This window comes from Gallinula chloropus, assembly GCF_964237585.1.
Source record: "Gallinula chloropus genome assembly, chromosome: 2".
Lineage (NCBI taxonomy): Eukaryota > Metazoa > Chordata > Aves > Gruiformes > Rallidae > Gallinula > Gallinula chloropus.
The window spans coordinates 101993513-102008953 of NC_140086.1; the positions used below are offsets into that span (position 1 = coordinate 101993513).

The 15441-nt window shown below is 43.1% G+C and overlaps 1 protein-coding gene across 2 annotated transcripts; it reads left to right on the forward strand.

Annotated features, from left to right (window-relative positions):
• Positions 1–923: 923 nt before the first annotated feature.
• Positions 924–7696, forward strand: HUS1 (HUS1 checkpoint clamp component). 2 transcript variants are annotated; one of them, XM_084260865.1, is made up of 8 exons: positions 924–1111; positions 1399–1526; positions 2032–2208; positions 2847–2954; positions 4925–4999; positions 5582–5681; positions 6033–6164; positions 6989–7696. In XM_084260865.1, exons 1-8 carry the CDS (start codon positions 1060–1062, stop codon positions 7069–7071), a joined length of 855 nt encoding a protein of 284 aa, XP_084116991.1. In that variant the 5' UTR covers positions 924–1059; the 3' UTR covers positions 7072–7696. The 2 variants fall into 2 exon arrangements, with proteins under 2 accessions (XP_084116991.1, XP_084116992.1); XM_084260866.1 differs by having other exon boundaries at positions 6033–6139.
• The last annotated feature ends 7745 nt before the right edge of the window (positions 7697–15441 follow it).

Sequence of the window (15441 nt, forward strand, 5' to 3'; positions counted from 1 at the left end):
TGAGGGAGCTGGGCTTGTTCAGCCTGGAGAAGAGAAGGCTGTGGGGGGACCTCATTGCAGCCTTCCAGTACCTGAAGGGAGCTTATAAGCAGGATGGGATTCAACTTTTTAAAAGGGTAGACAATGGCAGGACAAGGGGGAATGGATTAAAACTAAAGGAAGGAAGGTTTATATTAGATATTGGGGGAAGTTTTTTACAGAGAGGGTGGTGAGGTGCTGGAACAGGCTGCCCAGAGAGGTGGTGGATGCCCCGTCCCTGGAAGTATTCAAGGCCAGGTTGGATGGGGCCCTGGGAAACCTTGTGTAGATCCAGGCCTGGAGGTTGGTGTCCCTGCCTGTGGCAGGGGGGTTGGAGCTCTATGATCCTTGGGGTCCCTTCCAACCCAGACCATTCTATGATTCTATGATTAAGGCACGTGAACACAAGGCAGTGCCCATCACAGCTAAAACCAGCACAGCAAGCCTAAACGATGACTGTTTTGCAAGTATTTGTGACACATTTCTGTTAAAAAATAGTTATTCTTAACAAGTGGGAGGGGGAAAAACCAACATGTTATTGTAGTGTAGAAAAGTCCAAGGAGTTTAAGTCCATCTCGGTTCACTCCACTGACAAGTCACCCTGGTCTCAAGCAACAGCTTTGAGCTCTGGGGTGACAGGGTTGGTTTCTGAAGGTTTTGTAGAGCATTGTAAGAAAATGGAGAGGTAGCATCTGCAGAGAATTTGGAAACTATTTCATTTCCAAAGTTATGTGTGTTTGTTCTTGTAAGAGCTGACATAGCAAACAAACATCAGTGTAAGTCATGGAGTTGCTTCGCACAGCCCGCCATTGCAACGGCAGCCCCGCCGCTCCGCCCCGCTGCGAGGCCACAAGTCCCGCCTCCGCTGGGGTTCCCGCCCCCGCGCAGCAGGAGAATGGCTGCAATGGCGGCTCCCCGTGTGACTAGAGGCCGCTCTTTTCCCGACTGACTGCTGCCCGGGCTTGCCGTCGGTCGTACCGCTAGCGGCGGGCGCTGCTGCGGCGCGGAGTGGTCGGGGCTGGCGGCGGGAGGGGAGACGCCATGCGATTTCGGGCTAAGATCGTGGATCTTGCCTGTCTCAACCACTTCAGCCGTGAGTATGGCAGGCCGGGCCGGGCCGACAGACGGCTGTGTCTGGGCGAGCGGCCGGGGCCGCCTTTCCCGGGGAAGGGGAAGAGGAAGTGCTGTATGCGCCGGCTGCCTCCGGACAGTGGCGGGCACTCTAAGGCCCAGGACGCGGGGAGGCGGCGGGAGGCGCTTCCCTTCGCCCCGAGGTGTTCGGGAGCTCCCGCTGCGCCTCAGCCGGGCGTTTCTCCCCTGTCCCACGGGGACGAGGTGCGCGAAGCCGTTACCGCTGTAACGACCCCCTCCCTCCACCAGGTGTAATTAACACAATCGCCAAGTTAGCCAGGACCTGCACCCTGCGCCTTACGGTCAGCAAGCTGTATTTCATCCTCTCCGATAAAGTAGCAAACGGAGGTGTCAGTATGTGGTGTGAGCTGTGCCAGGTAAGCCCAGGGAAGTTCCGTAACCGCACCTTGAAAGCCGGAGCGTGCAGTCGGGTCTGGTGCTCGAGGTGCTCCTTGCACACACGCAGCCCTCACCCGCTGCGTGACACGTCTCTCGGGGCCTGTCCGCACACCGAAACCGCTTTGTTTTGTAGGGCTGCCTCTTAGTTGCACAGGCCAGCTGCTTCTGGCTAGGCACCCCGCTTTATCTTGGGGGTGTGCTGGCCCACAAGGGCCTGCCCAAAACTGGAAATGGGAACGTGTGACCCACCCGTCATACCCCTTGTTTTGAGGACTAGTAGGTGTTAGGGAAGGATTTGAAATGAATGCCTTTATCCTGAAGCAGTGGGCAGCCTGTCTGGGTTCCTGCAGGTGATGCCAGGCAGAGGAAAGCTTCCTGTTGCACACATGCAGTTCTGAGCTTAAGATTTGATAGGTTAATAAAAGGGACCTCCTGTATTTTTTTTATTTTCAATTTGTTTTATTTCCCAACTTATAATTGTAGGGGAATTTCTTCGATGAATTTCAGATAGAAGGAGTAGCTGCAGAGCACAATGAAATCTATTTAGAGTTGGTGCCTGAGAATCTGTCAAGAGCGTTAAAAACTGCCCAGAGTGCTAAGGCAGTGAAGATCAAGTTGAGTAACAAACACTGTCCCTGTCTGAGAGTTGCTGTGGAGCTAGTAAGTGTAACCATGATTTTATCTTCATTATTAAGAAAAATCTCTAAAATTAAGTACTTTTCCTAAGATCAAGTAGAAGCTTTGTGAGTCTTTGGTGTATTTCTAGAATAATTCTAGAATACTAAATAAAGACAAATGTCATTAGCCTTTCCTGTCATCATAGTTGGTAGCACGCAAGAACGAGCTTTGTATTTTCCAAAAGGCAAGGAAGAATGAAAGCTCTGTGACTGAAATACCTTTTTCTAATACCTACTTTTTTCCATTCCTTCATTCTCTAAATCTTCCATGGATTATTGCTTTCACACTGTCAACATTTGGCGAAGGAGGTTTCAAGTGTAGTATTTGACTTGTCATTTTGCTTTTGATTGTCTCAACATTCCATTTCAAACTTCTGGCTTCCAAATATCTTTTGTTAACACATCTTTGCTCTAAGGATAATTTATAGATACTAATGACTGATACCTTACAACCTTTTCTTATTTAAAAAATCCGCTTAATAGAGGTGGGAACCTATGGAAAAGTGAAACCAAGTGTCTGGTGCACACAGTTATACTGTTTCCCAGAGTGAGTCTGAAAAATCTGAATTCAGAATTCAAGTCCTGTTTTTAACTGCATGAATATCCTCTCTCTCCCTCAAGCCGTCCTTATCAAGCAGCAGTAGGATTGTGACGCATGACATTCCTGTGGGGGTTATTCCCAGAAGATTATGGAATGACTTCAGAGAGCCCAGTGTGACAGACTTTGATGTAAGTCTGTGTTCTATTCCCTATGGGAACGGGAGGTTGGAAGTGGAATGCTATTGGTGTGGAGTATACTGCTGATGGGTTTTGGGGAGGACGTGAAAAGGAAGAGGGAAGGCAAGATGTTTGGAGAGGGATGGGCAACCCTGTCTGCACGTACAGACTGGAGGATGAGACGCTGGAGGCCAGCCATGCTGAGAGGGATTTGGGGGTCCTGGTAGACAGCAAGTTAAACATGAGCCAGCAGTGTACACAGGCAGCCAGGAGGGCCAACTGTATCCTGGGGTGCATCAAGCACGACATTGCCAGCTAGTCCAGGGAGGGGACTGTCCCACTCTACACTGCACTGTTACGGCCTCACCTTGAGCACAGTGTGCAGTTTTGAGTGCCTTGGTACAGGAGGGACATGAAGCTATTGGAGAGTGTCCAGAGGATGGGCAAAGGTCTGGAGGGGAAGTCTTAGGAGAAGAGGCTGAAGTCCCTTGGTTTGTTCAGCCTGGAGAAAAGGAGGCTGAGGGGAGACCTCATCATGGTCCATGGCTTCCTGATGAGGGGGAGTAAAGGGGCAGGTGCTGATCTCCTCTCTCTGGTGACCAGTGATAGAACCTGCAGGAACGATGTGAAGGTGTTGCAGGGGAGGTTTAGGTTGGATATTAGGAAGAGGCTCTATACTGAGAGTGTTCAAGCACTGTTTAGAGTCTTCCCCTGGGAAGTGGTTATAGCACCCACCTGACAGAGTTCAAGAAGCATCTGGATGATGCCCTCAGTCACATGCTCTGACTTATCCTTTGGAGACAGGAGTTGGACTTGATGATCCTTATGGGTTGCTTTCAACTCAGGATATTCTATGACTCTATTGGGACATGGCTTATCTTGACAAGAGTCCAGAACCTGTTAAACAAAGCAGATGGTTACCAGTTGTTGCCATATATGCTTATATATGGTTACCAGTTGTTCAGGGAGGAAAGGAGGAGCAAAAGACTTGTATGGCTTTAGGCAGGAGCACATCCAAACCTCACAGGTTTAGACTGTTTCAGCTGTTTAGGTACTGATTGGCCCTAATCATCTGTTCTTTCTGAAATTCACACCCTGTCTGGCAGTGTTACCTATCTGCGTTTAGATTTTCCTCCTGATACCTTCTTTATATCTTTTTTGACTTTTAACAGAGTTGCAAGGAAAAGTCTTTGTGCAAATGTGCTCCTATTTTAGGTTATGGATGTCTGTTACCCCTGTAGCTAAGTTCTTAAATTCTGAAGGCATATGATTCAGTAGAAACTTGATGTGTTTTGTTGTTTCAGATTTACACCGATTCAATTAAAAAAATGATTACAATACTATAGGGATCATGCTCTTTCCTTTTTGGCTATAGTAACTATTAGCTGCTCAGTAACACAGATGCGGGTTCATGTGTGAATCTAATCTGTAAAAACCCTGTGTCTATTTTGAACACAGACTTGGGGTCGTATGTCTGAGGCATATCCCCTTCTCTAGGACAAGAGGAAATGGCTTCAAGTTGCTCCAGGGGAGGTTTACATTGGATAGGTGGAAAAATTTCTTCACAAAAAAAGGCTATCGAGTGCTGAAACAGCCTGCCCAGGGAAGTGGTTGGGTCACTGTCCCAGGAGTGGTCACATCAAGGATGTGTAGATGTGGCACTGCAGGACATGGTTTACTGGTGGGCTTGGCAGTGCCAGGCTAATGGTTGGACTTGAGGATCTTAAAGGTCTTTTCTAACTTAAAGGATTCTATAATTCTGTGATTCTGTGAAGCAATCTCTAGAGTGATGGCCTGTTGGTATAATGGGAAAGAGTTCCTCCGTTCCCGAATCATGTACTAATTCCAGTTAAATGTTGTGTTCTCTGCACTCAATAGATAACTGAGTCCAAAATAAGTTAGACTTGAAGGGAGAAATGAACGTATCACATTGCAGTCACACATGAAATACTTGTGCAAATGCAGTTCTTATGTCTTCCTAGGTCAGTATTTACCTACCAGTGCTGAAAACAATGAAGAGTGTTGTGGAGAGAATGAAGAATCTCAGCAATTCCATTGTAAGTTAAGGTACTTCAGGCATGGGTCCTACAGACCTTATTCTACTGTGAACATAGAGTACTTCCCTGTTCCCAAACTAGTGCTCCTGTGTTGTATCTTGGTTTGGAATGAGTCAGGCATTGCACATGAATACTGTGGAAGAACCGAAGAGAAAGATGGGATTTGTTTTAGGATTTATATTGAAGAGCTTGTCCTGGGCTTCCCAGAAAGTGTGCTCTTTGTACTGAATCATTGAAAGAACATGGCATTGTGTTGCTATAGCTGGTAAGAAATTGCAGTCCTTCAGGAATCTAGCTGGAGACTTCCCAGCTGTTTTCATTAAAGAAAATGCCTTTTTAGTCTTCTCTTATGTGTCTGTGTGAATGAACTTTAGGCAAAATGGAGGTAGCATTTAAAGGACATCCTACTGTTATGTCCTGGATGTCAGCCTGTGAACATTCAAATGTTCAAACCATGTTCAAAAAGTACAGTTGAGCCATTAAGGCAGTGAAGCTTGTATCTGAATAAATCTGCACTTTATTCTTCTGTAATTCTGCAGCGTGAAAGTGACTTCCCTAAGAATGGGATTGATTGTTTTGCAGGTGATTGAAGCAAACTTGAGAGGAGAAATGAACTTAAAAATAGAAACTGACTTAGTATCTGTAACAACACATTTTAAAGACTTGGGAAATCCTCCATGGGGTAAGTGTCCCTGCATTGCCTCTTGTGTCTGTCTGATCTCATTACTGAAGTGTGATGCTCATAACAGTACTTACCTTCTGTTAGTCCTTACAAAATAGCTTTGAGTACTTTCAAGGTTTCATTTGAAGACTTCAACAGAAAAGTGTCCAATGGCTGTTTCATGTATGTGGGGGAATCTCTTCCAGTATCCTTGACAGCTTTGTAGGAAAACCGTGATTTCTCTTCCTTGTACTGCTGTGTCTGAAAAACAACTCGTTTGAGCACCAGTAGTTCAGAAATTACCAGGTGTATCCTTAGAGATGCTGCAACTTTCTGATGTTTTGACTGAGTGGAGTGTTCTTTTGCTTTTAGCATCAGAGGATGGAGGTCAAAGTTCTACTCAAGGTGGAGATCTGGAAGGGGTGGCTGAGGCACGCATAGACATCAAGAAGCTGCAGCAGCTGCTTGCTGGACAGCAGGTCAATCCCACAAAAGCATTGTGCAGTAAGTTCAGCAGCTCTGCTTGCCAACTCTGGTTGAGGAGGGACGTTTGCCATACTCGTAGTCTCAGCAGAACAACGTATCTTCTGTTTTGTCTGTTTGAAAGTTGACTATTTTTACTGTACCTGAGGACTTCTAATATTTCTGGTTTTATGCAGTAAGCATCAGGCCTTAGGCATTTGGGAAAGAAAAAAAAATTAAAAATTAAGGCAATTATAGTTGTCTCTGTTGTCATTGATTTGAACTTATTATTTTTATTATTATATTGAAGTATTATTTTGAAAGCCTTAAAGCTCCTAGATTCTAGCATAGAAACTTGTTTTTACTGATACTGCTTGGTTTAGGTTTTTTTCTCAGATGCTTTTCTTGCACGTGACACCAGATTGATTCTAATGCCAAAATGCTTTTTATGTAGCTAGTGTTTCTAACCATGGAAACAATATGTTCTCTCTAGCAGAAGCCTATGCAGGGTTTTATATCCTATTATAACTCTGTAGACGCTTCCTAAGAACATCTATGCATTTGTTGTGGCTCAGTTATCACCTTAATGCAGGTGCTAAAAATTTCCCAAGGATGATTAAATCATGTGTCTGGCATTATAGGCCTGTGCATTATGTATTACCTGTTTGGAATCAGTTTTCATTGACTCTTTAGTAATGTTTCATAGACCCTCAAGGGCTTAATTACAGGCTTATATGTCTAGTCATCCTTCTTTCAGAGGTGGTAGAAATGTGGAATTCTTCTGGTGGCATTTTGTAGAAGATGTAACTTTAAAGTATTTTTTGTGCATTAAATCAGATTTGTGGTTGTTTTTTCTCTCTTTACAGATATTGTAAATAAAAAACTTGTCCACTTCATCTTGCTCCATGAGGATGTTTCACTTCAGTATTTTATTCCAGCACTTGCCTGAATGTTTTGGAATCCTGGTAGTTTTCCAACCTGAGGCCTTTTCCATGAAGTCTGAAACTTTTGTGAGCTACTGGAGCACTCTGATGTGATATGCTGTTTGAGGCAGCCATTGGATGGACACAGTTTCAGATGCACTTGATGCTGCTGTGCTGTGCAGTGAAATTGTGTCTGAGGCAGAGGGCCTTCCTGCAGCTGCCAGCAGGCAACAGGATGTGACGTGCTCAGGAGTACCAACAGCTCGTGTTTGTACCTGGTTGTATCTTTTGATCTGACTTGTTCTGATACACCTCAGTGACTCTGTTAGTGCTTGAACTGGTCTGTTTACCTTTTGGCCCGAGAGGATGAGATAAACTGAGCTACTTCATTAATAGGGGCAGTGAAGGTCTCTGTATGGAATGAATCTCGTGTGAGGACGTGTGTGAACACAGCAGTTGGTGTGAAATAAAGGGCAAGTTTTCTGTGGATTGTATTATTTCCCTTTCCAAATGGAAAGCATTGTACAACCTGTGTTATCATGAGGAGTCCTAATCCTAAGGAGGAAGGAATGACAGAGACAGCATGGGAACCACAACCATCAGTCCCCTGTGCCACTGGAGGGAAGGAGGTGGAGAACTGTGGAGTAAAGTTGAGCCTGGGAAGAAGGGAGGGATGCGGGGAGGTGTTTTAAGATTTGTGTTTACTTCTTATTATCCCACTCTGTTTTGCTTGGGTAATAAATTAGATTATTTTTTAAAAAGTTGAGTCTCTTGCCCGTGATGGTAATTAGTGAACAATCTCTCACTGTCCTCTTATCTTGACCCATGATTTGTGGAGGGAAGTGATAATCCACCGCATTTTCCTCATTCCAGGCAGAGCACATAGAAAGATTCATTCCCCAAGGTCTAACGTGTCCCATTCTCCGTGCACAGAGAGGCATGAGTCCCTCACTGAAAGTAGGCAAAAATGGGATCCCAAAATGGGATGACCCTTTCATGGATGGAATTTGCATGGCAGGCCGTGCACTGTTCAGAGACCTGTTTGAGCCTGGACAATCCAGTGTTTCCAGCATCTGAAGGAATGTAAGACTATTTATACTAGCCTATCTTTCTTCAGAGTGAATGCTGTTTTAAGGTGATGCTTCACAGTGTTCAAGTGCCATTTTTACCAGAATCAATGAACCAGCACCTCCTAGTGTGAAAGTGAGGAAGAGGACAGGAGAGCTTGGATGCTATAGAAGAACGGAGTGATCAGGACTAGAATTATATACATGGATGAAATGTGAACAGAACAACAGCAAAATGCAGCATCGTTTCCTTGGGAAGCAGAACCAAAATAGCCCAGACTTGCCAGTTTAAAATGACATAAAAAGCAAAAGCTCTGACTCAGCTGCCAAGGTGTTAATGTAACAGATGTTGGATTAAAGTTAAGGCACAAACTTCCAGTAAACCTACAAAAAGTACACACATACAATTATGTACTATATACTTGTGTGCAGGGGTAACTATTCCAAGTATGTACCCACACTGAGAGAGGTTAACAACATCCACAGAGTAAAAAAAAAGTAATTGTATCCTGCTTAGTAAAATTAAGGTAGCACAGGTGTGTAAGGAGCTTCAAAAAACATCTTGTGGTATAGATGAGGGCTTTTCTCACTAGGAAGAGGGAAAAAGTAAAACTTACTAAGACACAAATCCGAGGAAGGCCCTAAAAAGATGATGGAAAAGCCCCCCGGGGTGAACAAAGTTCAGAGGAAATCCACGGAACTTGTGATTCGGTTTTTTGGAGTAACATGTTAGAGCAGCTTTTTTTCCTAGCCCTTGGTGCCTGTCTCCAGCCTCCCACTAGGGCGTTAACTAGGAACTCATGGATGGGCTCCTCAGTAACCACCGGGTTAAGGAATCTGTGATGCTTCCCAAGGCAGGGACAGGAACACACAGAATCAGTTCCCCAGTTCCAAAGAAAGAAAAGTTAATCAGCATTTAGGGGAGGAACTGAGAAAGCAGAGAACAGCAGGTGGTAGTTGGGGTGAGTGAGTAGCTTTTGCAGGCAGCTTTTAAGAATGCAAATCACTTGACAAGTTTCCAGTCAAACAGCTCTCCCAGAGACCTAAACTTGGTGGTTTAGACTAGCAGACATTAATCCTTATTATCCACATTCTTAGCTTAAACTTTGGGTCTTTTTGCAGATAGTAACAGACAGGAACATCATGCCTATTCTTCAGATTTTTCTAGTCATGGTAGGCTGGTGCAACATATTCAACATACTCATCAGTGATGTGGACGAGGGGACAGAGTGTATCCTCAGCAAATTTGCTGATGAGAAAAAGTGGGAGCAGGGTGGCTTGAACTTGGCTGGGGGCCAGATGCCCACCAAAGCTGCTCTATCACTCCCCTTTTCAGCCGAACAGGGGAGACAAGATATGATGAAAGGATCACAAGTTGAGATAAGGATGGGGAAAGATCATTCAGGAATTACTGTCACAGGCAAAACAGACTCAACAAGGACTAAAAGGCATCGAGTCCCCCATGGAGTCACAAGTCCTCCCAGCAAACCTGCTCTGGTATGGGCCTCTCTCTCCACAGGCTGAAGGTTCTGCCGGGAGCTTGGGTCATGGTGTCTTCCCTATGTCTCCACCTGCTCCAGTGTGGGGCCTCTCCACAGGCTGCAGGAATATCTCTCTCTGGCACCTGGAGTGCCTCAACCTCCCCTTCTTCACTGACCTTGGTGCCTGCACAGTTTCTTACATCTTCTCACTCCCTTCTCTGGTGGCAAAAAGCAGCTGCTTGCTCTTTTGTCCTTCTTAAATGTGATTCCCAGAGGCTCTGTAACCATCACTGACGGGCTATTGTCCTTGTCCCACCATCTGTCTTTGGGACCAGAAGATGTTCTCCATCCCTCACATCCAAATGGGATGAGGGGAAAAGAAAACCAAGGGCAAACCTTGTGGGTTGGGATAAGGATGGTTTACTGGGACAGCAGAGAGAGGGAAATAACAATAACAGGACTTTCTAGTAAAATATACCCAACTGGTGATACATGGTGCAGTTTCTCATGGAATGCACAACTCAGGCCATGCAGCCCAGAGCCATTCTGAAGCCAGACTGTCCCCAAAATGCACATCCTGGAGCAGTGTGCTCCTCCTCCACCAGCCCCTTTTATGCTGAACACGCCATAATTGGCATGGAATAAACTCTTTGGCCAGTCTGGGTCACCTGTCCTGTCTGTGCACCCTCTTGGCTCCCTGGATACTCCCACCTCTCATTAGCAGGGCAGTGTGAGAAGCTGAACAGTCCTTGATTGCTGGGCAACAACTAGAAATATCTGTGTGTTATCAGCACTGCCCTCAGCCTAACTCCCAAACATGGCTCTACGCTGGCTGCTAGAAAGAAAGTTATCCCAGCTGAACCCAGGACAGAAGGTAGAGTTAATTCAGAGAGTGATGGCAAGTTTGCAAATTTGTCTCAGTTTAACCCAGCTGTCAGCTAAAACAGCCACACAGTCATTTGTGGTGGGATGAGGGAGGGAATTGCAAATATATTTAAAAAAAAAAAAAGTTAAACTTGTGGGTTTAAAGCAGTTTAACAGGACAAAAAATATGTGGAAACAGTCTGGGCTGGCTTGGCTCACCTGTGCTGGCTGCTTGGGGAGGTTACCTCTGGCCTGGCCCAAGCCAGGACATTAGCTGAAAAGTCCTTGACTGCTGGGCAACAAGTAAATACATCAGCATGTTATCAACCTCATCCTAAATTCAAAACACAGCACTAGGAAGAAAACTAACTTTATCCCTGCTGAAACCAGGACAAGTTCAATTGAAATAAGCATTTTAAGTGGCAGCCATGAAAATTGTTCTTGAGCAGCCTCAGAGTAATTTCTAGAAGATTCTCAGATCAGTTGTATGTCTTCACTTGCAAACATTTTTTGTTCATGTTAAATGAAGTTTAATCTTGCTTAGAGTGTGTGGCTTGTGTGTAGGGTTTTTGTGTCCCCATCCTGCTCCCTTTGTGACACCCCCCTGTCCCCTCCCATATTGAAGTTTGCAGCATGTAATAATAACATGTAGTCATGCATTGGCTGCATCAGTGTCAATGGTCTGACAAACTGAATTCATTTGGCACCATCCAAAACAGATGTAATGTCTTACAAGTTTGGCATTTGAGAACACTTAGCAAACCTGTAGACCTATTTAGCAACATTTATAGCTATCCTAGTGTAATGTTATGTATTCTGAGTTCCAGTTTGCAGTTATAAATTTAAATTCTGCAGCCACTAATCAGATTTTATTAGATAAAACTTATGCTCAACTTGTGGCTGAAGTGGGTAGCAAAAATCTCTCTGCCTTCAAGAAAGCATTTTTGTGTGAATCATTGTAGAAACTTGCCTATAACTTTCTGTTGTTTTCTTTGCTTTCTGGTCACACAGTCCTATATCACCGATCCTTATTTTTGTGCTGCTTTAGAAAAAGACTTTTCTCCTTTTTTTTTTCTTTTTTTTTTCCTCTTAATGCCACAGTAATTCGAAAAACTTGAAATTTTGATTAGAACAAGAAGACAACAGGGGGTGCTAAAGAGCTTCATTCGTGCTGTCCGAAGAAAAAACAAAGCAAGGAACAAGCAGTGGACCTCAGTTAACACTTGTGAAAGGGTACGATATTTTTACAGTCTTTCATAAATGACATTTCTCAAATAGGCAGGATGCCAACCACTAGATGTAAGACTGGAATTATTTAAACTTTGTAAGCTATGGAAGAAATATTGTTTCTAGAGCAAGCATCCTGAGTGGCCTGGGTCATATCATTTAGACACAGACCCTGAGTGATGCTGAACACAACTGAGATTAGGTGGCTAAGCCTGTGCTTCAGTGCTTCATCTGTAAAACAAGAACCTTTGTGCTGTACAGCTGGGTGCAACATGTGGTAAATAAATGCATGAAGGACTTCTGGTGTGTTTGGCTTCTCTCATAGCTGCTTAAATCTAACTTCTAGTCTTCATAGATTTTACTCATGCACATATCTCAATTATCAGGGAAACAAACTGTGTGATTATGTGTGGGCTGGTACCATAAATGTTTGGATCGCCTTTCCTTAGGTGGGAGGACATAATGTGTCCAACACTATTAATAGTTATTTAACTTTTCACTTTCTGATTATGTTATCATTGATAGCAATCTAAAACACGATTTCTTGAAGTTTGCTAAAGCAATGTTGGACTTCCCCACTTTTTGTACAAAGTCATTTGACCTTTCTCACACATAACAGATTTAAAGACTCTATTTTATCAACTTGCATAGTTTATTGTCATGTCATGCAACTATGGAACATGCCAAGATGGAGCTCCAAGTAATTTATTCTGGTATTCAAGAATCAGATAGACCTTCAGTAATGGAAACTGTGGGATACCAAATGTAGTAAATCAAATAGAATCCTAGAATCATCGGGGTTGGAAGGGACCTCAAGAGATCATCGGGTCCAACCCCACTGCCAAAGCAGCTCCCTAGCTCATATACCAGGAGTCTTTTCCAAAAATGAAAATAGATGGGAAAAAAATTGTCGTATGCTATACAAGCAAAAGTTAGATTACAATCTGATTTTAAAGTATTTTAAGTGATGTGCAGTCATGCTGGAAGTTGTATAGTTTTCATCAAAAGCTGGGAACAATTTATGCTTTTGTTTTACTCAAAATACTAGTAATTGCTAGAAAAAAATTAGTTGCCACTTTTACTTTGGTGAATTTAGCACTGCTTGAATAACATAGAAGCTAATCAGCAACTCAAGAAGTTATCTCTAATTTTGTGAAAAGGTATGGAATAATTTGTACACGGGTCTTAGATTTCTGAGCAACTCATAAATATCTGTTAATTTATAGTAGCCACCTCTCAACTGGCATAAATCAGCCTAGTTAATTTGAAATCAGTACCTATGCCAGCTGAAACATATGGCTAAGCATATGGCTCATTGAAACTTTCAGTAACTCAGATCAGGGTGGTGATCTACCCAGTAGCATGGAAACCTCTTCATAGATCTTGTTTGTGACACTTCTTTTGGAAGCTGAAAATAAATCAGAAATGCCAGTCATGCCATTTGAATTTCCAGAAATTACTGGCATTTCTGATGAGAACACTAACATCAAAGTGTCATTGGCATGAGGTTCTGTTTTGAATTGGCTTTTACCCCACAAAAGTTAGATATTTAGACTCAGTAAGGTGCTCATTTTTCAGGAGGTGCTAGTGATCCCTGCAAAACCTAACTCTCCAGAGGTCTATCAGATTACCAGTCAGATTGAAGACGTCATGTTGGACAAGAGAGATACTTTCAGTAATATAGAGGACATGGAGCACGTGCAACGTGTTCTTGTTTCATTCTAGAATGAAGATGCTTTTTCTGTGAGGCAACCCATATTTGGGAAGTTCAAATGTTTACCTTTAAAGAAGTAGAGATAAGGAAGACCATTATGGCTCATTAAATCTCCCCCATGCAGCCATGCTGAATTTAATTCTGCCCAGAAGTAATCCCAGAGCTGTATCTTTTTTGGCCTGTTTCATGTAATGTCGGCACCTGAGCTACAGCGCTCCAGACAGGGGTAGTAGCATTGTCTAAAAAAAATTTGTCTACAGCTTCAGTGTTCAAATCAGCCAGAGGTTAGGAAAGCAAAGTCATGCACCAGTAACTGATAAGGTTAAAAGCAATTTCTGGACTGTTTTGGGATGCATTACAGTGACCCTTTCCATCTGCTTTTTATAGTTGCTCTCTGGGAGATAGGCAAGGGGTTTTGAACTTAGTCCATACGCCTCATGTCAGAGTGCCTTCAGGATAGTTTCTGTGAGTGAGATTTCTCTGAGACTTTGAACATTTCCTCTTGTATGCAAGTTCATGATCTGATGAACTTCAGCTAAAGTCTCAATGGATGAAAAATCTGTAAATTACCATGAGAAAAATTACAGTCTGCATCAGATGGGCCCTTAAATACTACAGCAGTGCAGAAGATAGTGAAGGCAGGTAGAACATAGGTCCTTGACAGTGGGAATGAGTGATTAACTCACTCAAGTATGGCATATGTTGCTACAGTTGCCAATATTTTGTATATGAGATGACCATAAAAACTATATCCTTATTAGGATAGCCTCTGAGTTGCAAGATGAATGTGACTACAGAGAGGGGAGAGGAGTGGCAGAGACCCTATTAATTTGGACTTTGACACAAAACTACTTTCTCACAGCTGTTCACAAATGAGCTTCTAGTGGGCTACTTTTCCCTGGTGGCATGGAGATCTCATTACATGCAGAGTGCTGTCTGATCACGAATGCTGTAGCATAGAAGAGGAGTATTCCCTCCCTGTGGATTTGCTATGTGCTCAAACTCAAAACACCCTTGCAACATGTAACCGGGTGACTTGCATCTGTGGGGTGTTGCTTTTACAAAGGACTTGAACACATTCTATTTCTAAATTGGTTGAAGGAAGTCTACTGTTTTCAACGAGAGTTAAGGAACACTTCAAGCTAAGGATTAATTTATTGCCAGGCTGAATATTTTGCCAAATAAAGCCCTAAAATTCTTTAGCATGGAAGTTCATCATCTTTGATATAATTTCCCTCATTTTTGATCCCCATATTCAGACTTGACTGATGGAATATGACCAAATGGTGATGTCAGTTGTGTAATGAGCTTTCACCAGAATAAGAAAATGTTAGAAAGAATTTTTCATTTTCTAAGGTATAGGAGGCTTGTTGGTGTAATTCCAAAGGAGAAAATCTAATAGATGTGCAAAGAAATATTTTCTAATGGTGTCCTTTTCCAGCTTTATGCCAACATGTTCACACTTTGAGATCCACTACCACCTTGCCAAAAAACCCTTGCAGCTTCTGGATATCTAGAAAGTTTTGTGTATTTGGTTTATGTTACACTATAGCAAAATGGTGGGGGTGTTATTCATAATTTTATTATTATTAAGTTACACCAGAGAACTCTGTCATGCAGTGAGTTAGAACGAGGATAGTGAAGTTCATCTTCCTGCTGCTGGTAGTTGTTACATCTATTACAGAAAAATGGCAAGCATACTTTCGTAGAAGTTTTGCAGGGACTGGTCTTTGACAGTGTCACTGAATTTTTGAACTCAGTAAATATTTTCTTAGACAATGGAAGGAAGTAGCTGTCAGAACCTGGAAGAAAACTGACTTTCTGATGTTAGCAAGGCCAAGCCAGCAGAGGAACTGTTTAAAACCAATTAATTTATACCATCTTAGTTATAAAAAACAGGAGATAATTTACACTCTGGTGGTGTGATTTGGTGCTACTCTATTGCATTCATTGCAGTTCAGTTGACTTACCCCTACGGATGGGTTTGGTTTCTGAAAACTGTCCTTACTCTGGGGATAATTTTCAGATTTCCATTTTGTTTTG

Bases quoted from the DNA above. Each gene is read 5' to 3' on its own strand.
- HUS1 (XM_084260865.1), top strand. From the start codon at position 1,060: ATGCGATTTCGGGCTAAGATCGTGGATCTTGCCTGTCTCAACCACTTC. The intron at 2,955-4,924 runs GTAAGTCTGTGT...ATGTCTTCCTAG, and splicing joins CCAGTGTGACAGACTTTGAT to GTCAGTATTTACCTACCAGT. The intron at 5,682-6,032 runs GTAAGTGTCCCT...TTTTGCTTTTAG, and splicing joins CTTGGGAAATCCTCCATGGG to CATCAGAGGATGGAGGTCAA.